The sequence below is a fragment of the Lissotriton vulgaris genome, chromosome 2_1 (assembly GCF_964263255.1).
Source record: "Lissotriton vulgaris chromosome 2_1, aLisVul1.2, whole genome shotgun sequence".
NCBI classification, from domain to species: Eukaryota; Metazoa; Chordata; class Amphibia; order Caudata; family Salamandridae; genus Lissotriton; species Lissotriton vulgaris.
The window spans coordinates 185,390,346-185,417,985 of NC_141687.1; the positions used below are offsets into that span (position 1 = coordinate 185,390,346).

A 27,640-nucleotide genomic window follows, 5' to 3' on the forward strand; every position below is an offset into this window, starting at 1 on the left:
CACAGACATGGTAGTCTGCTGACCCCAGCAAACCACCATGCCTACGACGGCAGCGAATCGTACTGGGTAACAAATTGTGACCTACCTCATAAATATTCATGAGGTAGATCTATTTGTGACCAATAATGAATCGCTAATTAAACTCAAAAGAGTTTCCTACAATAGGAATAGCAATTTCCAAATTGCGGTTCGCAAACAAATCGCAATTAGGAAATCGCTATTCCTAACTTTCATACATCTAGCCCATAGTCTCTATCCATAATGTACAAACAAACATTTAACAAAACATTTACAAAAATGTCCTTAGGGCAAAGGTGGTTAAACAGATCCAAGAGTGTAGGGATTTCAGGTCACTGCACGTCAGAGCTATTTCTATGTGTAGGTCATCAGTACTAATGTCTGATATGAGACACAACTATGGGTGTTGCTCAACTTAGAAAGAAATCTGATTATATACTGAAACTAAAATTAAAAGGCAAGTAAATCTTGTGACCATTTATCCATTCTAAAGCTCTCCTCATGGGTAAAATACTTCATTTATTCTAGTAAACTAGGGCCACATGTACACATTTTTAGGAATATCAATGACCTAATTGTGATTTTCTGTGAATCGCAATTAGGAAATTACTATTTCTAGTTTATAAAACCCATTGAATTTAATTTGGCATTTCTTAATGGTGTCACAAATAGACCTACCTCATGAATATTAATGAGGTAGGTCACAATTTGCGACACAGTAGGAATTGCAGCCATCACAGATTTGGTGGCCTGCTGGGTCAGCAGACATTCATGTCTGTGATTGCTTTTCAATAAAGCAACTTTTTTTTAATGCAGCATGTTTTCCTTAAAGGAAAACGAGATGCGTTTCTAAAGAAAAAATGAAACGTTTAAGTTTCATTTTGGGGGTCCCATGAGGACCACTTCCCGTTGGCAAATGGTTGCCACCTCCTCTGAGGTGGCGGTAAAAAGGATTATGTTACTTACCCTGCAAGCATCTGTTCTTCGCATGTAGTGCTGTAGTCACATACTTTGAATAAGTCCGACATTTAGTGTTGGCTCGGATGATATGCAAGTTGTTTTTGTTCCAAGAAGTTTTCTTCGAGTAACGAGGCTGTGTGACTCCATCTTGAGAGCACTGCGCATGGTCTCAACACCATCTTCAGATTGTTTTGCCGTGGGTAGGTGAGAATGTAAGAATGCTGTATATGTAAAAAGTGAGTTGTCCATGCGTTAGTATGAAATAAAGTGTATCAACTGCAACCTACACATGAATTTGTGAGAGGAGGGTTGGCGCATGTGAATCTACAGCACTACATGCCAAGAACAGATGCTTGCAGGGTAAGTAACATGATCGGTGTCAGGCATGTGTGTTGTAGATACACATGCTTTGCATGACTATAAAACAGTCCCGATCCCTAGGCAGTGTTTAACTAATGGGAATTGCAGATGTTTGAAAAAGAGTTTTAAGTACTGCCTGACCAACAAAAAAGAGTTTTAAGTACTGCCTGACCAACACTGGCTTGTTGGCGTACAAGTATATCCACACAATAATGTTTTGTGAAGGTGTGTGGAGTAGACGATGTTGCTGCTTTGCAAATATCAGCAATAGGAATGCTCCCTAAGAAAGCCATAGAAGCTCAGATTTTTGTAGAGGAATGTGCTTTTGGTGGAACACGTAAAAGTCATTTAGCTTTTGAATAGCATGTCTGGATGCAATAAACTATCCATCTCGAGATGCCTGATTTTGAAATTGCCTTTCCTAAACGAGGAGGTGCAAAGGCAACAAACAATTGTTTAGTTTTTCGAAATAATTTAGTCCTGTGGATGTAATACATCAAAGCCCTTTTGACATCTAAAGTGTGAAATGCCTTTTCTGCAGCTTTGTCTGGTTGCGGGAAAAAAATTGGTAAATCAATCGATTGATTAATATGGAAATTACAAACTACTTTTTGGGTTAGTTCTAAGCACTACCCTGCCCTGTAGTTTAAAGAAAGGCTCTTCTAGAGTTAACGCTTGAATTTCACTGACGCTTTTAAGAGAAGAAATAGCGATTACAAAGGCTAGTTTCCATGAAAGGTACAGCAATTGACAAGAATGTTATGATGCAAAAGGAGGACCCATTAATCTTGTTAGTACAATGTTTGAGTTCCATGCTGGGCAGGTGGAAGTCTAGGAGGAATCATTTGTTTAAGTCTCTCCATAAAGGATTTTAGAACAGGAATTTTAAATACTGATATGTGATGTCTATTTGAAGGTATGCTGCAATAGCTGCAAGATGTAATCTTATAGAAGTTGTAACGAGGGTAGCCGGGAAGCGAAATACCAATGGGGTGACTGGTAGGAAGCCCCGGAACTTTCAACTCCTTTGTTTTCTCATTGCGAGGAAGAAACATTGCCAGCCTCGAATACGGAGCTCTCTACTTGTGAGGACAGTCCCTTTAACTGGGAAGATGCCACCCCCTCCTCTGATGTCATGAGTTGCCGTCCAATAAGGAGCCAGAGAATATGGAACGCGGTGTGCGTCAACACCGGAGGAAGTCTGGAGAGTGAGGAAGGAGAAGGACGTTGAACAGTACAGCCGAAGTGAACCCGAGACGACCGGAGAAGGTATCCAACCCGGAGGGAGAAGACCCGCCACAAATCTCGGAGCTGAAGCCAGGAGGCCAACGGGAAAACGTATCGAAGAGCCACGCGCCAGGAGGAGCATGGCTGACCAAGGTACGGGCCAGATTCTCAGGCTGGGTCGGGAGGCGGGAGAAACCGGAGGGCTAAGATCTTGTGCCGTCTACAGTCTTCCCGTGTACATTTTGGTAATATCCCTCCCTCACATTCACTCCTGTCACACCCGTGTCCTCGCTGCTTGTTCACCGGTGCACCAGAGTAATTCCTCACACCCCTCCCCGAGAGTGCTGAGACAACTGGGACAAGTTACTGATTTAGATTTGTTTGTCTTTATTTTCTAGGTATACGGAGAACCTTCCCTGCCTTGACCAGCCGAGCAGGACAGAACACAACCAGCCCCAAGAAGAGGAGGATTCCTCGTGACATTCTTGTTTATCTCTTGTTTGTTTTTCCTTCATCCCTAATCTACCCACAAGTACTGAAAGGGATAAAACTGGCTTCTCATAAAAGACGAGACTATTTGAAAATAAATTCTCTCACAGGGGAAACCCAATAAACCCTTGTAGGCTTGGGCAGTTTCTAGTTCAAAACATAAGATGCTACAAGGGACTTGTTTTAAAGACGTTGACTCTTGGTTAACGAGTGGTTTGACAGTTTCCACCCTTTTGTATCCACAGGATATCTGGTTTATTTCAAAGCAACATGAATGCAGGGAAGGTAAAGAAACAAAAGAGAGCTGGAGAAAGTGGGTTTGTTCTGAAATAAATCTTTACTTGGTAAAAATGATACGGGATGGAAACATAAGTAAATTCAAGCAGTGAGAGTCATGAACTAAGAAAGACAATCAATTTCTCAATAATTCATAACCCTAAGTATCAGCTCCAAATGGTTCAAACAAACAACCCAGATTAAATAATAAAACGTGGTTGTAAGATGGCGTCGAACGACAGCGTTTAGAGGAGATGATAACTAGATGTCGACGTTTCGGTCTTGGTTGTGTTCATCAATAAGACCTTCATCAGGACGATGTTATGTTTCAATGCTGTGAACAACTCCCTATATAAAAATAAATCAATTATTATTGTAAACCTATTAAAAAATAAATCAATTAACAATTATTGTAAACCCTACCAAAGCTCTGTATACAAATAACAAAAAATTATTTATGAAGAGAAGTATCAACCCCTTCCCGGTGATACCTCTACCCAGTTAAAAATCAAATGAACAGTCAATATGACCGAGTGCAAAATAATGCGGATATTCGCGTAAAACATCATGGATAAAACATTCAATCCAGCATTAGTTAATCATTTTAAAAAACAATCTATAATCCTTACTTGGAGAATTTTAAGAAAAGAATTTGTGAAAGAGTAAACCTTAAATGAATATCATGAAGGAAACCCTTGAACATGTATACTCTTCCATTTGTATCAGGACCTCTTTTTCAAGGCATTTGCACAGACGATTAGAAGACACACTTCTTAAAATGCACCAACTATTGGGTACCTAATTTAAGCAAAACAACGGTGTCTTGAATAGACAACAGTTAGAGAGTCCCACTAAAAATTAATTCGGAACACATAATTATATACTAATGGGCAAAATTACATTTTTACATTTATAATCAGTGGACAGACTAATGACAACACAAAGTTTATAAATACACTCGAGTTTGTCATCCTGAATCTTATTTCTATGTCACAACATTGAGCATTAAAATCATGCTCTTGGCAAGGATAATTATCCATATCATACCGGAGAGTGTTTAAGGAGGGCCGCATACAAGTATTCAGGCGGTCTGTGGGGCAATCTACAGAAAGAAGACAGACCCAATCAGTCTATATGACAAAAACCGATAGTACATCGAGATCAAATGAATTGAGTAACAATTACCTTATAACTAGGCGGAGGTAAGCCCACGCTTTTGAATTGTGTTGATTAGTCCAGGCCAACTAGTGAGCTGTTTAATCTGGAACCAATGGAATTCATTGATATTAGGACAGTGGAAACGCGTAGAAATATTTATTTTAACTAATCTACATTTATTAAAAAATAACTGTTACACAGGGGAGAGTTTGCGCAGTGATTTAAGAATTCGAGTACTAAATAAGTAGAGATAGTGACGGGGCTCAACGATTTTTAACACAATTCAAAAGCGTGGGCTTACCTCCGCCTAGTTATAAGGTAATTGTTACTCAATTCATTTGATCTCGATTTACTATCGGTTTTTGTCATATAGACTGATTGGGTCTGTCTTCTTTCTGTAGATTGCCCCACAGACCGCCTGAATACTTGTATGCGGCCCTCCTTAAACACTCTCCGGTATGATATGGATAATTATCCTTGCCAAGAGCATGATTTTAATGCTCAATGTTGTGACATAGAAATAAGATTCAGGATGACAAACTCGAGTGTATTTATAAACTTTGTGTTGTCATTAGTCTGTCCACTGATTATAAATGTAAAAATGTAATTTTGCCCATTAGTATATAATTATGTGTTCCGAATTAATTTTTAGTGGGACTCTCTAACTGTTGTCTATTCAAGACACCGTTGTTTTGCTTAAATTAGGTACCCAATAGTTGGTGCATTTTAAGAAGTGTGTCTTCTAATCGTCTGTGCAAATGCCTTGAAAAAGAGGTCCTGATACAAATGGAAGAGTATACATGTTCAAGGGTTTCCTTCATGATATTCATTTAAGGTTTACTCTTTCACAAATTCTTTTCTTAAAATTCTCCAAGTAAGGATTATAGATTGTTTTTTAAAATGATTAACTAATGCTGGATTGAATGTTTTATCCATGATGTTTTACGCGAATATCCGCATTATTTTGCACTCGGTCATATTGACTGTTCATTTGATTTTTAACTGGGTAGAGGTATCACCGGGAAGGGGTTGATACTTCTCTTCATAAATAATTTTTTGTTATTTGTATACAGAGCTTTGGTAGGGTTTACAATAATTGTTAATTGATTTATTTTTTAATAGGTTTACAATAATAATTGATTTATTTTTATATAGGGAGTTGTTCACAGCATTGAAACATAACATCGTCCTGATGAAGGTCTTATTGATGAACACAACCAAGACCGAAACGTCGACATCTAGTTATCATCTCCTCTAAACGCTGTCGTTCGACGCCATCTTACAACCACGTTTTATTATTTAATCTGGGTTGTTTGTTTGAACCATTTGGAGCTGATACTTAGGGTTATGAATTATTGAGAAATTGATTGTCTTTCTTAGTTCATGACTCTCACTGCTTGAATTTACTTATGTTTCCATCCCGTATCATTTTTACCAAGTAAAGATTTATTTCAGAACAAACCCACTTTCTCCAGCTCTCTTTTGTTTCTTTACCTTCCCTGCATTCATGTTGCTTTGAAATAAACCAGATATCCTGTGGATACAAAAGGGTGGAAACTGTCAAACCACTCGTTAACCAAGAGTCAACGTCTTTAAAACAAGTCCCTTGTAGCATCTTATGTTTTGAACTATTTGAAAATAAAGCCATCTTTATCCAGACGCACTATTCTTCCTTTTCCTTCAGACCCCGCTACAGAAGTATATGATGATCCTGCAGTTTGGAAATGAAATACGTATCAAATAAGGGTTTGAACCTTTGCCTGAAGAGGGTTAACGTTTTATTTGTGGCAGAACATAACAAAGTGTTTCGGTATTGCTGCATAACATTGCCTTGTAGTTGTTTTAAGAGCCTCTTCAAGACTGTTAATACATTCTTTTTTTATTTCAAATCATTTTTATTGAGTTCCAAGAAATGTACAAATAACTAATAGAAATACAATAATGAAAACACAAGAATGTTCATACATTCTTGAGGTAAATTTAGGTATTCAAATTCTAAGACTTCAGTCACCATATTGCAAGATTCTATTCCTTGGGATTGGGATGTCTTAGTGCACCATGGTGCTGTGTGAGAAAGTCTGGGTTCCGGTGAATCTTCTCAAGTAGGATTAAAGGCAGTTCCAGGAGTGTTGAAAACCATGGTTGTCGAACCCATGTTGGAGCTATTCGTTTCATGGTGAGAGAGGTCTGTCTGAGTTTCTGAACCACTAATGGAAATAGTGAGAGAGGTGTAAAAGCGTAAGCAAATATCCCTGACCTGTTCATCCATAGAGCATTGCCTTTGGATTGATGGTGTGGGTACCTGCTTGCGATGTGTGGGCATTTCACATTTTCTTTTGTTGCAAACAGGTCTATTTCTAGAACCCCCCACTTGTGAAAGTATGGCTAAAGAACAATGGGGTGAATCTCCCATTTGTGAACTTGTTGTTGTGCTTGTTTAGAAAGTTTGCAATTTGATTGCTTGTCCCTGGGACATGTGCTGTTAGGAGACAAATGTGGTGATGCATTGCTAATCTCCATATTTTCTGTGCTACTTGGGATAATTGGAGATCGTGCCCCCTCCCACACCTCCACACCCCTGTTTTTGTAAAAAATACTTTGTTGTCATATTGTCTTGTTCGAATTAGGAAAACTTTGTGTTGCAGGTGAGGTAGGAATGCTTTGATTGCTAGATTCTTGTATTTGGAATCCCATATTCCCTGAATGTTGACGTTGTGGAGATGTGCACCCCAACCTGTTAAGGAAGCATCTGTTATGAGTAACATCTGGGGAACAGAGTTCTGAAATGACCGTCCTTTGGATAAATTCTGTGGATTGCACCATTGCAGAGAGTGATTTTTTGTGGCTGTCTACACTAGATAGTGAAGGTGACCCATTGATTCAGTCCACGTTTAAGAGAGACAGTGTTATAGATTTATCATATTTAGTATGGCATGTGGTACTATGTGAATATAGGATGCCATCATCCCTAGAAGTCTGAGAAACATTTTTGCAGGAAATTGATTTCCTGTTTGAAACTGTTGAATTAATGGTAATATGTTGTGTATCCTGTCTGTGTTTGGGTATGCAGATGCTGAGTGTTTGTTCAGTACAGCCCCTAGGCACCACTGAGTCTTGGCTGGCTGTAGATTAGATTTTTGTAAATTGATGGTAAACCCTAGTTAATGCAGCACATCTAGGGCTTTTTTAGAGTGTTTTGGTTGCAAAGGATGTTGTTGTTTGCTTTGATTAAAATGTCATCTAGATATGGGAAAACATTAATATTTTGTCTGTGTAGATGTGCAGCTACTACTGCTAGGCACTTTGTTAAGACTCATGGTGTTGTGGTAATTCTAAAGGGAGGAACTTTGAACGGATAATGTTTTCCTCGAAATAGAAATCAGAGGTATTTCCTGCGTGCAGGATGAATTGGTATGTGGAAGGAAAATTCTACCAACCCAGTATGCATCTGTTCTTGGCATATAGAGCTGTAGATTCATCTGAGTTAGAAAGATTGCCATCTGGTGTTGGGTCCGGATGTTTGCACTTTGTTTTTCTTCGAAGAAATCTTTGTAGTCACTAGGTAGGTGACTCCTCCTTTTGGTGATAGTGCACATCGACTCCATCCTTAGATTGTTTTGCCATAACGGGTGATGATGGAGTTAGTAAGAGTAATAAAAAGATGTCCATGTAAAATGTATCCAAGTAAGATATTACTGCAAAAGCTAGAGGTACCCGGGAAGGCGGGTGGGCGCATATGAATCTACAGCTCTATATGCCAAGAACAGATGCATAGTGGGTAAGTAGCATTTTCCGTTTGAGGCATAGGAGCTGTAGATCATATGTGTTAGCATAGACTATACAGCAGTTATCATCCCAGCAGTGGCTAACCTGTATCTGTTGCAGTGGTTTGATATAGTGTTCTTAAAACTGCCTGGCCCACACTAGCTTGTTGTTTTGCAAACACATCTACACAATAGCTCTTTGTGAATGTGTGTGGTGTCGACCATGTTGCAGCCTTACAGATGTCATCTAAGGGTATGCTCCCTAAGAATGCCATAGAAGACCCTAGTTAGCGTGTAGAGTGCACTCTAGGGAGAATAGTTAAGGTGCGTTTAGCTTTAAGGTAGCATATTTGGATGCACTTAACTATCCACCGTGCAATACATGCTTTTGAAATGGGATTGCCTTTATATGGTGGGGAAAAAGCACCAACTTAAAAAAAACAATTCCTGAAAGATTTGGCTCCTATGTAATAAAGTAGTGCTCTTTTTACATCTAATGTGTGAAGAGCACACTCTGCTACTGAGTCTGGTTGAGGAAAAAACAGGGGTAACTCAACAGACTGGTTGAGATGAAAAGCAAAAACGACTGAGTAGAAATTTTGGGTAAGTCCTAAGAACCACTTTATTTTGGTGAATTTGTTAAAAATGGTTCTTGCATGGTTAGTGAATGGAGATCACCAACTCTTTAGAGATGTGATGGCTATAAGGAAGGCTACCTTCCAAGTCAGAAACTGTAGTTCGCATTTGTGCAAAGGCTCAAATTGCGGGCCCATGAGTCTTGAAAGGAATATATAAAGATTCCACACGGGACAAGTTGGAAGTCTAGGAGGAATGATTCTTTTGAGTCCTTCCATAAAGGCTTTAATAGGGGGTACACGAAACAAGGACAAGTGTTGTCTGTTTTGTAGGTAAGCTGCTATTGCAGCAAGATGCAGATGCTAAGTTAGCGCGTTGTAGGTGTAACAGATGGCAAATGATGTTTTGAATTGAAGCATCAAGTGGACTGATTTGATTTTATAACAATAAATTACAAATTGTTTCCATTTTGCTGCGCATCATGCTCTTGTGGTGGGGCGTCTAGCCTCTCTAATGATGTTCATGGAGTCTGGCGTAAGATTGAGATAGTTTAAACAGCAAAAGAGTGTCACTAAATCATTTTAGGAGGGAAAAGAGCTGAGCATGGAAAATCTTATTAGATTTTAAGAAAGCCCTTACTCACCAACCTGGTTGGTGACATGCTTCATCATTGGGCCCCACCGGGAGAGGCCGAGTGTCTACCCGGTGTGCTGCAACGCTAGATTACTCTGGAGCTGGTTTTTGTGAAGATGTGGTGAAGTGATTTAAAAGTGTCTAGATTGTGTCCAAAATACCTTTATTCAGTGGCCAATCAGACACATTAAAAACAATGTGTAGGAAATTAATCTGAATAAATTGTTCAGCTATTTCAATGTAGAGGGGGTCAACATGTTTCTGCCATCGTGGTGTGAATTACCTGGCATTCATCAGGACCAATCAGCTAAACCTCGGCAGTATGGGCGCGCTAAGGCCCAGCCTGACCTGAGGGCTTGAAAGTGAAAAGAAAATGGTGAACAAGTGCAATCAATTAAAAAATAGGTTGTTTACTCTATGATTTAGAGGAACCAACCTCTTTGCCTCCCCGGTCGTACCGGGGAGGCACTCTGCCTCTCCCGGTGGGGCCCAATGATGAAGCATGTCACCAGCCAGGTTGGTGAGTGAGGGCTTTCTTAAAATCTAATAAGAATTTCCATGCTCAGCTCTTTTCCCTCCTAAAATGATTTAGTGACACTCTTTTGTTGTTTAAACTTCTTTACCAGGGGGCCTGAAAGTGGCTCCAGTAGACTTACCCTCTCTCTCTCGTTGATAACGAGGAAGATTGAGATAGCCAAACTCTGATTTCAGGGGCCAGATCCCAAGGTTGAGTTGACTGGGATCTGGATGCCTTATCTCTCCATGGTTCTGAGTGAGAAGCTTGGGGGAGAGGTGTAGTTTTTTTTATGTGGAACTACTGATAGTTCCAACAGTGTTGTGAACCATGGTTGTCAAGCCCATGTGGGAGCAACGAGGATTATTGTGAGGGAATGTTGTTTGAGCTTTCGAACCACTAATGGAATTAGCGGGAGAGGTGGAAAAGCGTAAGCAAATATCCCTGACCAATTGATCCACAGCGCATTGCTTTTGGACAATGGGTATGGATACCTGGACGCGAAGTTTGGGCATTTTGTGTTGAGGTGTGTGGTGAATAGATCCATCTCTGGGTAGCCCCACATTTGTAAAAATGGGAGAAGACCTTGAGGGTGTAGTTCCCATTCGTTGATCTGTTGTCTTTGTCGAATTAGCAGATCTGCATTTTGATTGTTTACTCCTGGGAGGTGTTCTGCAAGGAGATATATTGTTTGAGGTATGGCCCATCTCCATATGCTTTGAGCTAGGTGTGAGAACTGTGGAGTGTGTCCATCCCTGTTTTTGTAAGTAGTACATCACGGTCATGTTGTCTGTACGAACTAGGACAGCTTTACCTACTAGATGTATCTGAAAGGCTTTCAGTGCTAGAAAAATTGCTAGCAGTTCCAGATGGTTTATGTGGAGTTGTTCCATTCTACATGCCCTGAATGGTATGTTTTTGAAGATGAGCTCCCCAACCAGTGAGGGATGCGTCAGCTGTGAGCACTATCTGTGGAACCGGGTCCATGAATGGCCACCCTCTGGAAAGGTTTTGTGTATTCCACCACTGCAGAGAGTGATGGGTTTAGCCGTCCACCAACTCCAGATCGGTTAACTGACCTGGAGCCTGGTTCCACTGATGTGCTAAGCATTCCTGTAGGGAACGCATTGGGAGTCTTGCGTAAGGAACGATTAGAATGCAAGATGCTATCATTCCGATGAATTTCATGAGCACTCGAGCTGGTAATGAGTGTTGAGGCTGAAATTGTGATATAGGAGTTTGTATGTTGAGTATTCTGACAGGGTTGGGGTATGCTAGAGCCTTGCAAGTGTCTATTGTGGTTCCCAAGTATGCTTGCGTGTGAGTTTGTTTGATGCAGCTGTGTTGTGAGTTGACTTTTATGAGCCAGTCGTCCAAGTAAGCGAAGACGTGAATGTGTTGTCTTCTCAATTGTGCTGTGACTACTGCCAAACACTTGGTGAACACTCCGGGTGCTGTAGTTACCCCAAAGGAAAGAACTTTGATTTGGTAGTGTTGTCCGTCCACCTCAAACCTGAGATATTTCCTGTGAGCTGAGTGAATGGGAATATGAAAGTAGGCGTCCTTTAAATCTAGAGTAGCAAGGAAGTCGCCTTGCTGAAGAAGTGGGAGCACCTGTTGTAGTGTGACCATGTGTAAATGATCTGACTGAATATAGAGGTCTAGGTATCTGAGGTCTAATATAGGCCTTAGAGAGCCACCCTTTTTTGGAATTAAAAAGTATAGGGAGTACACCCCCGTCCTTTGATGATGTAATGGGACTGTTTCTATTTCATGTTTTTTTAACAGGGAGTGAACCTCTTGTTTTAAGAGTGCTAGGTGTTCTGGTGACATTGCACGGTCTTTTGGAAGGAGAGCTGGGGATGTACATGTAAGTTCCAGGCAATAACCATACTGGATAATTTGTAATACCCACTTGTCCGTGGTGATTGAATTCCAGAAAGGTAGGGTCTGTGAGAGTCGTTCCCGGACAGGTGTTAAATGATAGGGGGTAGTGGAGGGAAGTCATTGTTTATTGGCAGGGGAAGTGCGGGTGGAATTACCTCTGCCTCGTCCCTTGTTATTATTTCCTCTGTAGCCTCCTTGAAAATAACCTCTGGAGGCGGTGGATTGGTTGTTCTTATAAGCGGAGGAAGGAGTCTCTGACGACACTGTTTTTGAGCCACCTCTATCAAAGGAGCGGCGAAAAGAACCCCTGCTGGAAGGTAATTGTAAGGCCCCCATGGACTTAGTAGTTTCAGTATCCTTTTTCATCTTTTCAAGTGAAGTGTCAAATGTTGGCCCAAAAAGATGCTCTTTATCAAAGGGCTGATTGAGTATGGAGGCTTGTACCTCCTGCTTGAATCCAGAGATTCGAAGCCAAGCTTGCCTTCGTAGTAGTATGCTGGTGTTGGTGGTATGAGATGCTGTGTCTGCTGCATCCAGTGCGCATTTTATGGAAGTATTGTTGCTAAGCTTCCCTTCTTGAATGAGGTCGTTAGCCTTTGTTTTGTATTCATCAAGCAAGTGTGTTTTCAAACTCAACATAGTGGCCTCTGTCAAAACGTGCTAACAGGGCCTGAGCATTGGCGATTCGCCAGTGGTTAGCAGCCTGTGAGGCCACTCTTTTGCCTGATGCATCTATTAATTTAGACTCCTTATCAGAAGGAGGGGCGTCGCCTGTCATTTGGGAATTAGTTCTTTTGCGGGCGTTAGATACAACAAGAGACTCTAAGGGCAACTGTACCCTAATATATACAGGGTCTGTAGGAGTGGATTGTACTTTTTATCCACTCTAGGGCTCAGTATTCTGGTTCTGACTGGGTCCTTAAAAACCTAATCTACGTGTTTTATCATGCTTTAGAGCATGGCAAAGTATTAGTGGATTTCTGTGAAGAAAATCCTCCTCTAGAGGGTCTGAGTGTAGTTCCGCCCCATGGTATTGAGCAGCCCTGTTAATAAGCTGTGTAAAGACTATATTATTATCAGGTGGGGAAGGTCTGCAGGGATACAGATCAGGGTCCTTATTGTAATCTTCCCATGGATCTGTGTCATGTGGAAAGTCTTGTGGTATGTCCTGATCTTCTTCCCCATCCCCATAACGATCATCCTGTGGTTCAGCTGAAAATGGGGGTGGTGGTGAATTTGATGGTGTGATTAGTAAATGTGGGTTAGGTGGAGGAGAAGAAGGTATGTAAGGGGGAGAAGGGTTAGTACCCAGGTCCTTCTTTTTCAGTACTCAGAGATTTAGCTTCCCTTTTTTTTGGAAGAGTGGCTGTTAGTTGTCCAGTTTTGGGATCGATACAGAGTCTTTTCTATTTTGGGTCTGTGGAAGGGGAGCGCCTCTCACCTCGACGGGGCGGCACCCACGTAGGGATTCCATGGCCACTGACCCCGTCCCTCCAGCGTCCCTGACGACCAGAACTCCTCCTCTCTCTTTTTTCCTACAGGAAACGGAACCACCAGCGGGGTCGCGCAACGAACCGGAAGCGATCTCCTGTGACCCCGGAAGTCCCGCCCCCTTCACCAGCCTGACACACAGAAAAGCTGATGACGAAGAGAGGAGAGCGTTCGAGGCGGCGGACTCGTGGCAGGAGACAGCGTGCGGAGAACCTGAGACGGAGAGCGGAAGGATTGTGAGCGGAACCGAGGAAGAGGAGGACGTCTGGACCGAAGATTGGTGGAGTCCTCAGGAGGTTGCTGGAGAGTTGCGGCGGGGCACGTGAGTACACTGTTATCTTTTTCTCCGTGTCTCCCTGTAGATAATTGTAAAGTTGTTGTACATACATTTCCCCCCCCACTGAGATATCATCTCTGCACTGTATATATTAACTAGACGTGTCACTGCACCAGGTCCTTTGTACTATAGACCCTACACACTTCCTTCACCTCGTCACGCTCGTCCCCCTCCCCCTCTCTCTGTCCCCATCCTTGAGCCCTCCCTTACCATCCTCGCCCTCACGTTCTCTCTGGTCCTCTCACACCCGGGTGTTGGTGTCAGTACTCTGACGGTCCAGAAGCCGAAAAGGACTAACCACCCTGTTCTCTCTCATTCCCCCCCTCCGAGGCGAAACCGGATCCAGTCCAGAGAGCAGAAGCGCACCCGAAGACCCAAAGACCCTCCAACCCGGACGGCTAGCCCAGCTGAGAACAACCCTTACACGCCGGGAACCAGACTTCAAGACCTTCCAGTTGCACCTCCGTTCAAAATCCTCTTGCATGCTTGATACCAAGCAATAAAAACAGCTGCAATAGCGCAATACATCTGGCCTCCACGCCTGTTATTCCAGTACGCCCCCACCCCTAGTCCACAGGGTCCAAAACTGTATCTTTGGATGGAAGTTCTTTGGAAGGAGTGTCTTTCTCCTTAGGGATGGGTTTCGGCGTGGAAGCTATATGAGGGTTCTTGTGTGCCGAATCTGAATGCTTACTTTTGGTGTGTTTAGAATCGGAATCTTTCGGAGCGGGATGTTTCGGCTCCTAGTGTTTCGGTGCGGAGGTTGAAGGCTCCAAGCTTTTAGGTGCCGAGGATTTCGGCGTGGACGATTTCGGCTCCGAGGCTTTTTTCAGCTCCGAAGCCTTCGGTGCCGAAGGTGTCTTCTGTGCCAGCGATGTAGGGGGTGGCACCTGTGGCGGATTATGTTTCGGTGCCGAAGGTGGTGTTTCGGTACCGGAATGGCGCCGGCTTGTGCCGAAGGCTTGTCCTTATGTTTCGTAGCTGGACCCGAGGGCGGGGCATTAGAATTTTTTTGTCGGTGCTGACCTGAGTTTGAGCGCGGGGGTGATACCGAAGCCTTAGTCTTTTTGGGTTGTGTGGTCACGTGGGGATTTGTGCTCATGATACGTTGACCCAGGGTGATGTTCAGGTCTTCCTCCATGTCGGAGTCGGCTTCAGAGACGGAGACCAGTTCTTCTTCGGCCTCTACGTCTGTACGTGGAACCTCTGTATCTTCTCCAAAGATGTCAGGTTTGGAGCCGCTGTCTCTCTGCATTTCGTGGCGTCGAGCCCCATGGTCACAAAGATTATTTTTTTATCGGAACGATCGATACGCTTTGCAGTCCTTCTTGTTGTGTTACGGGGATAAGCACATGTTGCAGACCTGGTGCAGGTCGGTTCGTGGGAAGTATGCACAACACCCGGGAGTGCTGGTGTGGTTGACACTGGTAGGCCAGACTGCCCACCTCAAAGATCCCGATCGAAGGTTTTACTAATTCCACGATGTGCATCGAGTGGGAAACCTCAATCGAAAGACAATACCGTCGAGGGTAGAGGGGTTCAAAAACGATACAGAACCAGTGCTCAGCAATACACATCCGAACCAGATGGCAGAAAAAAACAATGTAAGGATGGAATCGGTGCCCATGGAGGAGTCACCTACCTCGTGACTACAAAGACTTCTTCAAAGAAAAACAAAGTGCAAACATCCGGGCCCAACACCTGATGGCGATCTATGCTAACGCATATGATGTACAGCTCATATGCCTCGAAACATAGGCATCCTTTAGATCTAAAACCACGATGAAGTCTCCTTTTTGTAATATTGGAATGATCTTTTGGAGAGTAACCACATGGAAGTGTTCTGATATGATGTAATAATTTAATGGTCTGAGATTGAGAATGAGTTGTAGGGACCCATCTTTTTTGTGTATTAGGATGTATAGTGAATATACTCATATTCCTATTAAATTGTGTTGGAACTATTCTAATGCTTCTTTTTGTAATACCGCTATCTCTTTTTGCAGAAGGATTTGATGTTGTGCAGATAGTTTGTGTTTAAGAGAGGGAATATAAGCTCCAGACAATAACCATGTTGGATAACGTCCAAGACCCAGTGGTCTGTTGTGTTGAAAAATGGTTGAAGATGACCCCCGACAGGTGTTAGATGGTCAGGGCGAATGGCAAGGAAGTCATTACTTGTTATTGGCGTTTGAAGAACAGGTGTTGTTTCCTCTGCCTCTTCCTTTAAAATAGTTTCCTCTATATGAGCTTCTGTAGACAGTTCTAGGTGTAGGGATTTGTCCCTGACTTTTGTATTGTGACCCAGAGGTCAGAGTTTTGGCACACTGTTTATAATCAGTGTCTTTCTTCATCTCCATCTTCTCTGTGTCTAGTTGCAGGCCGAAAAGATGTCCTTTATCGAATGGGGAATTTAATATGGACTGCTGTACTTAAGGTTTGAATCCGGACACCCTTGACCATGCATGTCTAGGTAATAGGATACTAGTGTTGATACCCCGGGCAGCAGTGTCAGCTGCATCTAGTGCACACTTTATAGAATTGCTAGTAAAGTAATGAGTTTACCTTCATTCACTATTTCTTGACCCCTTTTTTTATGCTCCTCTGCGAGATGTTGGAGGAGCCCCTCCATTTAGTCACAGTGAGCCCTGCCATAACTTGCTAATAACCTTGGCTATTTGCAATAGCCAATGATAAGATGCTTGTACCACAACTCTTATATCAGAGGCATCTATGAGCTTGGATTATTTTCCTGGAGGTGGTGCTTCTTCAGTTGTTTGGGAGTTTGCTCCTTTCCTGGCATTTGACACTACCAAAGAGTCCGGGGTGAGTTGGCATTTAATAAAAATGGGGTCTAATGGTGCTTTGCTGCCTTGTACATTTTATCAATGCGAAGAGTGATTATCCTTGTTCTGACGGGATCTTTAGAAATTTCGTCTGAATGACGTGTCATACCTTCGAGCAAAGGTTAGCATTGGGCCCCTCTCTATGCAGCAGACAATGTCTTGAATAGAAAATCCTTCTCTTTACAATCTTTATATAGAAAAACTCGATGGAACGTTGCTGCACTTGCTATTAGATCCTGATAAGAAAAGGCATCATCAGGTGGTGATGAGTGAGTGGGATACAATTCAGGATCAGTGTCTGCTTGAGACACAACATCATAAATATCCCAACGATCCCCTGGTTGTGTATCATCTGGGATATCCTGATCCTCCTCTACTGTAGACTGAGGGGATATGTTACCTGCCTCAGACAAATGTGGTGACGGAGGTGGTGAAGGAGGTGTTTGTGGTAGTGGTGGTGAGGTGGAAATAGGAATGTGCAATGTACTAGTTGGCATACTTCCATTTCTTCTTTACAGATTGAACAGGAATGTCAAATGCCTCTTCAAAACTCAACTGCTTCTGAGAGGTATGTTGTTTTCGTGGTTGTATCGTTATTTTCTTAGTTCCAGGCAGAATTTGCAGTGTCTTTGGTTTCGAATTGAGCTTTTGTTGAAAATGCTCGATAATTGGCTTTGGAGGAGGGGGGAGCTTCAATTTCGACAAAAGAATGTTTGGTTCCAAAATCTGTAGCCTCTGTTTTGGTGCCGAGACTAAAGATCAAGGTGCTCTGCCCTCCGATATTGAGGAGGTGAAGGCCCCTGTTGTGTACTGAACTTTCAGAGCCAATCTAGATGGTGGGACTTGGGAGTCATATTTTCGGCGCGTGCCATGGTTTATGTGTATTGTCGGGCCGTGAGCAGGTTTTTCGGTGGAAACCAATGGTTTGGGCTTAGGATCAAGGGCAGAGGTAATCGCTGTCCATTGCTTCTGTGCTGACTGCAGAATGGTCAACGTAGGAAACTGGGTCTGTATATACTATACTAAAGTAAGGTACAATGTGCACAGAGTCCAGTGGAACCCCAACGGTAGGCAGAGATAAAAGTAGATAGCACCTTACTCTCTATTTGTGGTAGTGTGGGCGAGCAGTAAGGTTTTATCAGAGAATAGTATTAAGCATTTATTGTACAAAACTCGGGCAAGAAATGATGTCACACACTCAAAGACTGAACTCAGACCAATTTTGTTTGAACTCAAATAATATTTAGCTATTTTATTTCTCGAACCAAGCGGAGCCTGGTGCAGGTAAGTGAAATAATATTTTGCTAAATCTTATGCAGTGATTTACAGTTGAATGCAGGCTCAAGTGCAGTTGGTTGATTTACAGGTAATTCAACAATTCGAAATGACTTTTTAGTTACTTTGAAGATTAAAGTACATGTTACTTATTGGATTACCTTTGATGTTACTTTTGCTTATCAGTGCCTAGATATCATCCTGAAACATTTCCTAGGCAAAAGGTAAGTAATTCAGTGTTTACAGTTATGCAGTTTTACAATGTTTCATACAGACCATCCACACTTGAAATAATTTTCATGGAAAAGCAGTCAATGCAATCCTATGGGAGGAAATGAAGTTAATGGCTTGCATGTAAGTAATTATTTGTGGGAATTGGTATTCTGGGGTTAGAATCAGGGTTCCCCCAGGGTTGAGGATGCACTCCCAGAACACCCTCAGCGGCACTAGGGCGGCCGGCTGCATAGTGCAGAGGCCCAATGTTATCCAGGGTGCTTGTTTGGTGTTGGGTGCCCCATTGTTTTCAATGGGGATTCTCAGGTTGCAACAAACACTGCAGGCTCAGGATGAAGATCTTCTGGCGGTGACGACCGGTTTGAGAATAAGTAGGGATGCCTGGGGATGCTGGGACACCGTCGGTTGGGCTACCCAAGGTCGTGGGACGTTGGGTACAGGGGTGACTTTAGGCGTCAAGTTTTATTACCAGCTCCGGTTGCAGTCGGGGGGTTCCTCCAGAAAGGGGCTGTAGGCATTGCTTGGAGACTCTAGGCAGGTCCGAAATCACCAGATCTCAGGTCAGGATCACCAGGGAGACCTCCTCGTGCTGTTGGGCCACTCGAACTTGGGCCGGGGGCACTGGATACAGAGTGGTGCAGACTTGTGGATTTGGCCAGAGCCAGAGTTTGTGGGTGAGCAAATCTGGTTTTGGAAGGCAGGGCAGGTCCTTCGGGTTCTTGAGGGCTGCTGGCTGCAGGACACACTGGAATTTTGCTGGAGCAGGTTCGAGGTGCGGACAGCCTGGTAGGGCTGGGACCAAGTCAGTGGGCGTTCTCCTCTTAGTTCAGCACAGCTTCTTTGGTCCTTCTTCTCTTCTTCTGGTTGGTTCCTGTCTGAGGAGTCAAGCTTAAGGTTTGCCCCTAAATACTAGATCATGGGGTGTTACAGGTAAGTAACGGTCGGGAACAATGGGGTGGGTACACCCCCTATTATGCCCCCCCTCCACTGGGGTGGGGGGGGACATATGCCGCTCTTTGGTTGGCTGGGTCCTCCCCTATCTGCAGGATGGCGTGGACTGAGCGTTGTGCTTCACCTCACTGCCCCCACCTGAGGGGTGGAGTTGGCAAAGGGGTGCCCACCTCCCTTCTTCACTTGGTTTTCCCACCGATTCTCCCACCCAAAGTGAGGGTCAGAACTGGTGGGGGCCAGTTGCTGGAAGCAGAAATGGCTGGAGTAGCTAACAAAGGCAGCAAGCCTTTGAAGTTTCTCCTTTTGTGCACTCTGCCCATCCTGGGGGAGGAGGCTTGGCACCGCGTCCCGGGATGTGCATTGTTTCAGACCTCCAAGAGCAGCAGGTTCTCGACACAGGGGTCCAGAAACTTGTCTGTTGGAGCAACTGGTGAGCAGCCACTCAGCCAGGGCACTAGAGTTAGGTCGTTTTTCAAGGGGCATCGCCAAGATGCCCTCTGAGTGCATTTTCATTAAATCCCATACTGGCACTAGCCTGGGTTTAATGTGCTGAGATGTTTGATACCAAACTTCCCAGTTTTCAGTAAAGCCATTATGGTGCTGTGGAGTTAGCAATGACAAACTCCCAGCACCATATCCTTTTAATGGCATTACTGCACTTACAATAGCTAAGAATTGGTTTAGACATTGCAGGGGTACAGGGATCCTGTAACTGTACCCTCACCACTAATATAGTGCACGCAGCCAGAGGGGTAGCTTACCTATTCCAGGGCAATGGCTTGTAGGCACGGCACCCAGGGATGTGTGCCATGTTGCCTCTTCATTTTGCTCTGCACCAAAACACGCTGCCTGCAATGGCAGAGTGTGTTTGTAAAGGTACAGGGCCTCTAAGGGTGGCACAATAAATGCTGCAGCCCTTAGAGGCCTACCCTGGCCACAGTGCCCATGGTGCCTAGGGTACCATTTACAAGGGACTTACATAGGGCCATAGAGTGCCAATTGGGTTTTGTCTCAAAGCAGTTTAGGGAAAGAACATAGACCCTGGGTACCTGGTTGGCAGGAAACTACGTCACACTCTGTCAAAGTACAGCAAAAGTTTGGCAAAAAGTGGGGACAACTATGCAAGAAGAGGGCACTTTCTTACAGTCGAGTCATCTTCGGATTGGGACTTGGAAACATGGATGGATAGTGAGTCCTCTCTGCCGCTGACACTTCTTCCTCTTCTTGTCGATCGAAGATGTCTGGGACATCGTCCGCTTGTTTATACAGCATTTCCTATCATCTGGCGCATCGATCCGGAAGGGTCTAGTCGGACCAAAAGGATTTGCAAACCTCACAGGTATCTTCGATGCTCGGGCAAGAGGCATAAGTCACAATCATCCCGGGACGTTGGTCGGTGTGAGGCGGGACGTTGGTCGGTGTGAGGGTATTTCGAGTGGCACTTCAGACAGAAATGCAACAGAGTGCATTTCATTAGCATGTCATTCTCTGAGAGTGTGAAAATAGAGAAGTTTTTACTCGGCCAGGCGCGGCTAGTGGGCTGAGGAAGTGAGTCGAAGACCTGCTTCAGAAAGGCTGTATGAGACACAAAGTAGACCAATCGAGACAATACCATTGAATGAGAATAAACGGCCTGAAGGAGTCTCGAACCGTAGCGCAAGATACTACATCCAAACCCATAAGTGGAAAAAACAATCTGAAGATGGCGCAGTATTCTCAAGGAGGAGTCACACAGCCTCGTGACTCAAAGAAAACTTCTTGAAATAAAAACAACTTGTAATCATCCGATCTCAACACTAGGTGGCAGACTTATTCAAAGTATGTGACTCTACAGCACTACACTGTAATGAACAGATGCCTACAGGGTAAGTAACATAATCCTTTTTACCGCCACCTCAGAGGAGGTGGCAACCATTTTTTTTGCAAAGCATGTGTATCCACAGCACACATGCCACAATCTGGTTACAAAACATTCACACATACCACTGCAAATCGGTATTAGGAAGGGATGTCCTAATTGCGCCCCTTCCAAACACCAATTCGCAAACCCAAATTGTGATTCATTAACGTGTTACTGAATTGCAGTTTGGCTTTTGTACTTTTAAAAAACCCTTTTTTGTCGTCGCAAACGGACAGATTCTATTATTCGGGCCGTTTGTGACCTCAAAAAAGGTTTGTACATATGGCCCCAAATTCGAATATATTTAGTACACTTCAATAGGAAACATTTCAATAAAAATTGCAGTGGTCACATGCAGTAAAATAAATTGGAGCAGACTTTTTCATAGTACAGTTTGGTAAAACACATGAAACCACGCTGCATAGACTATTCTAAGATGTCTTTCTATGTTGTAGAGATTTTTTTAACTATAATCATGTGCTGGTATCAGCATGCTAGTAACACTGCATGTAAGCTGCACCCTCGCAGCTTATGGTATGTACCACACCTGCTCTTGCTTTCAAGAGACACTTCACCATCAAAAGCTAGTATTAACTAGAAAATGGTTTACACAGAACAAATAATCAAAAGGGCCCTGTTGGGGTGAGTACCTTTTCAGTGAGCTCTGCTTGCACTGCCTGCAGAGATGCATCGCTGGCCTCCTTCTCACTGGCTAATCGCTCACTCAGCTGTTGCAGCTCCGTTTGTAGGGACGTAACCTGCTGCTCATGCTGGGCCACTGCTGCCTCTAGGCCATTCCGCTCCTGCTCCAAAGATGCGACCCTGGAGCTCTGGTCTGTACTGGTCTGTGGAGAAGAGTAACCAGAAAAGACTAAGATAATCATCGGGTGGGAAGAATGGAGTTTTATTGTAAACTCAGAATGTCTGGTCAATCATGACTCATTCCTAATCACACAAAAAGAAAACAGGAAAGAATACAAAGGCTATTCATGTACAATGAGAAAGAGAGAATGCCAGACTCGTCCCACTTGGAACAGAGAAGCCAGCCATGTATAATGTACAACTGAGATACAATGCAATGCCTAGTCACATGTCTGCAGTCGAAGATTAAGTTGTTTACTTTAGCTAACTCATTTTCGAATGCATGTTATTCTTGCCATAGAGTCTTCATACTATGAAATAGCTTCAAGGCAGAGTATAGATCCATAATGGATTCACTAGAGGAAACAAGAGCTGCTCCAGAGCGATTGGGTCCTTGAAAGAATCACGATTGCCACAGGAAATAACCTTCTCACTAATATAAAGAGGATACATAAAGGGTAATTGTGCAATACTGCTATCAAGGAGATCTGGTGACATCATCTCGGCTTGCCTGAGTATCTGTTACAACGGCTGCAGGTGGTCCAGAACTCAGCAGCACGGGCCATCTTTGGAGTATCTGGCCGTGCTAGAGCCTCGGGCCTCCTGCAGTCACTGCACTGGCTTCCCGTCCGGAAGCGGATAATTTTCAAAGCCCTGACTTTGGCTCATAAAGTTCTTTATGCCTCAGGAGCAAAATACTTACAAAAAAGGCTAGCCTTTTACCACCCTGCTAGGTCCCTGAGGTCCGGGTCCCTGTTTCATGCCACGGTCCCTCGCATAAAAAGGGCACGCATTGGAGGCCGATCTTTTAGACTGCTGGCCCCGCAGCTATGGAACACGCTGCCAGTGACACTGCGCGGCACTTCAAATTTACTGGCGTTTAGGAAGGGTCTTAAAACCTGGCTTTGTACCTCTTAGTTGTCACCTCTGTGGTTTATCTGGATCTTTCCTTTTTCTCAGTTTTTTTCCTGAAATGTTGTGATACAGGTGTGCATTCAAAGCGCCGGGACACTCATTGAGTAGCCGTGCGTTATACAAAACCAAGATAACATAACATAAACCACCACGCTGAAGGCAGAGCAGCTTGTAAATGTCTCCATAACCCAGAGATGGCATTTTTTCGGGACCATTTTAGACAAGATACCTATTATGTATGTTTTAAATTGAATGTTTATTTTGCAGTTGTTAGCTTGAAGAACATATTACTAACCTTCAAAAACCCTCTTTTTGGTGGATAAACTAACTGCAGATTCCTCACATTAAAATACTCCCTAGGTGGAAGTCTGCATCTGGAAACTTTCCTGCAACGCTCCTGTGTGGCACTAGATGGTGCTGTGTAGCTCTGCGCTTTGCTACATACTGTCTCGGAATTGACGGAGTAGAGCCGCATACAAGCGCCACCACAGGCGCAAATGTCCGTTTTTTGTTTGCTTCTCTCTTTCTGAGCCCTCAAATGCCGAGCTTAGTTAGCAGATGTCAAAGGCAGGCACTACAAGAGCCAAAGCGGTGGTAAAAGCCTTAGCCCTGGTGGAATGGGCTCTCGGACCTTCCAACGGCGGCTTCTTGGCCAGTGCGAAGCAGCACATCTTAAAACAGAAGGTTATCCACCTCAACAGGGTTCTCTTCTGCAGAACCCCACAAAAGAGTCCACTGTTTACACAGTGTTTTGGGTACAATCAATATAAAAGCCTAAAGCCCTGGGTCCCAGCCGGTGAAGTCTTTCCTTTTCGTTCAAGGGGTGAGGAGAAGGGGGAGGGAGAAGAAGCTAGTGTGGACTAAGAATGCAGGCAGTGTGGCAGACTGCTCAACGTGGAAAGCAATCACATTTTTTAGGCTAACTGAGTTCTCAACACCATTTTTCTGGCAAAAAGGTGCTGTAGTGCAGATGTACCAACGGTGTCTGAAGATCCCTTATGCTATGAGCTGAACTGATCACAATACAAAAGATAATATGTACAGTCAATAGATGCAGTGAGCAATTATGCATCGACTCGAAGGGCGGGCAAATGAGGAACATCAAAGTCAAGTTAAGGTCTCATACTGGCATCACAGAAGATTTGGGAGGGCACATTTACCAGGTGATTTAAATAAGGACAGTTGATCCGGCAAACTTAACAAGACCAATACATAACCTTCAATGGTGGTCACGGCAAGGCATTGGTCGACCAAAGATAAAACAAACAAAAGAACATACAACAGCTTGGCTTATAAAGGGCCAATCTTAAGAATACCACACCGGGCTGCGCCTGGCATAAATTGGCTTTGCGGACGAGCCTCTGGGGCGAGGATGACATTCCCCACTTCAGACAGCAGATCAAACGAAGTCAACTGCTGTTGCTCATTCGCCACACATGGAGGTGTAGACTGCACAGGTTCAGGTGCAGAAATCTGGCTTGCAGGTGCAGCAGAAGATTCTCTCTAAGTGCAAGACTGATTGGAGGACAAATACTTATGTCCAGAAGACCTGGGTACCATAACCTCCAGGCCCAATGTAGAGCCACTAGGATGACTTGGACCCACTTGTTTCCGATATTTTTCAAAACTCGGGGAAGGAGAGGCAGGAAGGTGTACAGGCATCCCATGTTCTATTCCACCCAGAGTGCATCTTCTATGGAGCATTCTCAAAGAAACTAGAAAGCACAAAACCTTTGACACGGAGTGTTCCTGATGGTGGGGAGAAGATCTAGCCAGGGTTCTCCCCACTGTTGAAAGATGCCCTGCGTGACCTCATTTGTAGCTGCAATTTGTGATAGCCAGATGTTGCCGGCTTAAATCGTCTGCTCTGGAATTCAAGGATCCCACCAGGTAGTTCGCAATCAGGGAAATGTCCTGATGCTCCAACCAATGCCAGGGGCACACGCCCTCTTGGCAAAAGACCAAGGACCCTACTTTGCCATGCGTGTTACAATACCACATTGGAGAGGTGTCATCACTGAGAACCTGTAGCAGCATCCCCTTTGTGGACCCAATTGGTGTGGCCTGCCAGACCCACGTCCCCAATGGCTCAAGGGTGGCCTAGTAAGGTCCTCAAAAGAATAATATAGCGAACAATTAATTAACGCTAGGGAGCTTTGGAAGTAGGTTCATATGAAATAGTTTTTATTTTCTTTCTTTCTTTGTATATACAATTTTTATAACGTTTGTTATTTAGAAGAGGGTCTACTGGTACTGAGAGTATGACAAGCGGAACTTTTCTAATGGAGCTTCGCAACGGTGGCGTCTGAGTGTCTCGCTGCTTGGAGAGAGCCAAGCAGCGAGACACTCAGACGCCACCGCAGCGAAGCCGAAACGCCGGGATTAACTCCAGGCGACCCCTATATCAAATCCGTCTGTCTACATAATAATTGCAGAATCTACGCGGACTCCATTAGAAAAGTTCCGCTTGTCATACTCTCAGTACCAGTAGGACCCTCTTCTAAATAACAGAGCGCTACTCGGACTGATAGAACTACGGTTTTAAGATGAACGAGTTCATGTAGGACCCTCTATGATTCCTACCAGACTGAGCGCTACTTGGACCTTCAAAATTAACTCGTTTTCCACACAGTCTAAAACGCCTCAATAATCCAGTCAACCTTCTCCTGACGTATTGAATTATACTTATATACTAAATTTCAGGAAGCTCTTCCGTCCTGATGATGATCTGAAATTCATACAGATCGAAACGTCGTCGACCTGCCCAAGGAAATACCCCCACTCCATTGTATATATTCATGTTGTTTTTTAACCTTGTTGTTGTGTGAGAGTCCGTTTTTTTCACTATGTTCACTCATGTCACGTTCTTCACCCTACCACTTATTTGAGCACCTGAAAAACGTTATAAAAATTGTATATACAAAGAAAGAAAGAAAATAAAAACTATTTCATATGAACCTACTTCCAAAGCTCCCTAGTTAGCTAATTAATTGTTCGCTATATTATTCTTTTGAGGACCTTACTAGGCTACCCTTGAACCATTGTTTTCTAAAAAGTACGTTCCTACCCCAGGTTCGCTTTATGGGGTTCCCTTGTTCTTCTAAAAACAGACCCACGTCCCCAGCCTCGAAATGACTTGGGTGACTGCTGTAGTGGTTGAGATGACCGCTGCCGTCTTTACGCCAGTCCTCTCGAGTAGTCTCTGAATTTCCCGATGTGGGAACTGCTTTGCAGGCGCCAAGAGATCCAATGAGAGTGCTGTGATTCTACTGTTCTTAAAACACTACAGGGCAGAATAAGCTTGTTCACCAAAAAAATGCAAGTCATCAAAGGACCTATCCATGAGACAGGCTAGTAGATCTCCAGACAATTCTGTTGCACACATTCCCGTTTGAGGGTGGAGCGCAAGGCTTGCGTTTTCCGCCCTTCCCTGGCAATCAGTAGAATCAAGGCAAGTGCATTCACGTATTTGTTGCGGCATCAAGATCTCACTGGATGGTAGCGCTGAAGATGGTCTTGCCCTGGAACACTTGCTTTCTACCCCAATTTCCTGAATTCTTAATTTCTTCCGACAGGACTCTATCATAGCATGAGAAGAGTCTCACCCCGTTGGCAATGCAAAAGTGGGTATCCTACAGCTCATTCTTGCTCTCCTTGTTGAGCGTTGGTGCATCGCCTATGGCTTGGGCAGAAGCACCCTTGCTGGTGGTGTGCACGGCAAGGTAATCGGGTGGGACTTGTTCCCTGATGTACACACGGCCACTAGAGGAGGCGTATACTTCTTTTCCACCCTCTGTTTTACTACTACCTTGTCTTTAACAGGTTCGCAGTATGTCTTTGGGGCTTTAGGACGTCCTTCAACATGGGCAAAAAGTACACTCTGGTGCAATTTGGACGTCTTTAATAGCAGAGTGTACCATGGCGGTTGTCCTCATGTAGGGACAATTGAGATCAGTGTCTCTGATGCTAGACGCACTTTCCACACCACAGTAGGAATGAGTTGGTCTGGTGAAAAAGCGTTGGCAAATATCTACGACCAAGTGATCTACAGTGCATTATCTAAGGACTGCGGATATGGATACCTGAAGGCAAAGTTTTGGCATTTTGAGTGCGGGGCCTGGCAAACAATTCTATAGTTGACATTCCCCAATGTTGGAAGTACTCGTTGAAGATGTGGGCATTGATCCCCCATTCCTAATGCATTCTGGTTATATGATCAGCAAATGTTTGTCCACCACAAATTATTTAACAACAAGGGGTGGTGATGGACAGAGTTTCTGAATTAAGCAGAATACTCTCACCCAGTCAAGAGATCAGGGTTAGATCCAACACCGTTTTTTAGCTCACTGCACCATCCCAGCTCAGAACCTGGCTATATGCAAATTAGTCTGTTCCTGTCCGAGTGCATGATGGGAACAGGGCAAACCAAACTACCAAGCCAATTCTTACACTGGGAAGGAAACAAGCTTCCGGGGACCGGTTTCTGGCATTTCAGCCGTCGTCGGCCCGGCTTGCTTGAATCCTGATGGTGCAATGAGCAAGGGACTCACATCTGAGTATACCCTTCCACGCTTAGGGTGGACAAAATATTTAACAACAAGGGGTGGTGATGGACAGAGTTTCTGAATTAAGCAGAATACTCTCACCCAGTCAAGAGATCAGGGTTAGATCCAACACCGTTTTTTAGATCACTGCACCATCCCAGCTCAGAACCTGGCTATATGCAAATTAGTCTGTTCCTGTCCCAGTGCATGATGGGAACAGGGCAAACCAAACTACCAAGCCAAGCTTGGTACACTACATCACGATTAACTTAATTTTTATATAAACCTAAATTAATGGAAATAATTTAAATTAAACTTCTTTTTCTAAAGTATAAATTACAAAATACATTCCCACCTAAAGAAAAAAATGTAAATGTTCTATTATGCATTAATACTTATTAAACGTAAAGTACACAGTTAATTT

General features: G+C 43.8%; 1 protein-coding gene across 1 annotated transcript in view; it reads right to left on the reverse strand.

Annotated features, from left to right (window-relative positions):
- HIP1 (huntingtin interacting protein 1) overlaps positions 1-27,640 on the reverse strand; it is a 374,725-nt gene that overhangs the window by 86,811 nt on the left and 260,274 nt on the right. Inside the window, exon 18 of the mRNA XM_086954710.1 lies at positions 21,547-21,741. Coding sequence (XP_086810836.1) covers positions 21,547-21,741 — 195 coding nt within the window. The remainder of the gene's footprint in view (positions 1-21,546; positions 21,742-27,640) is intronic.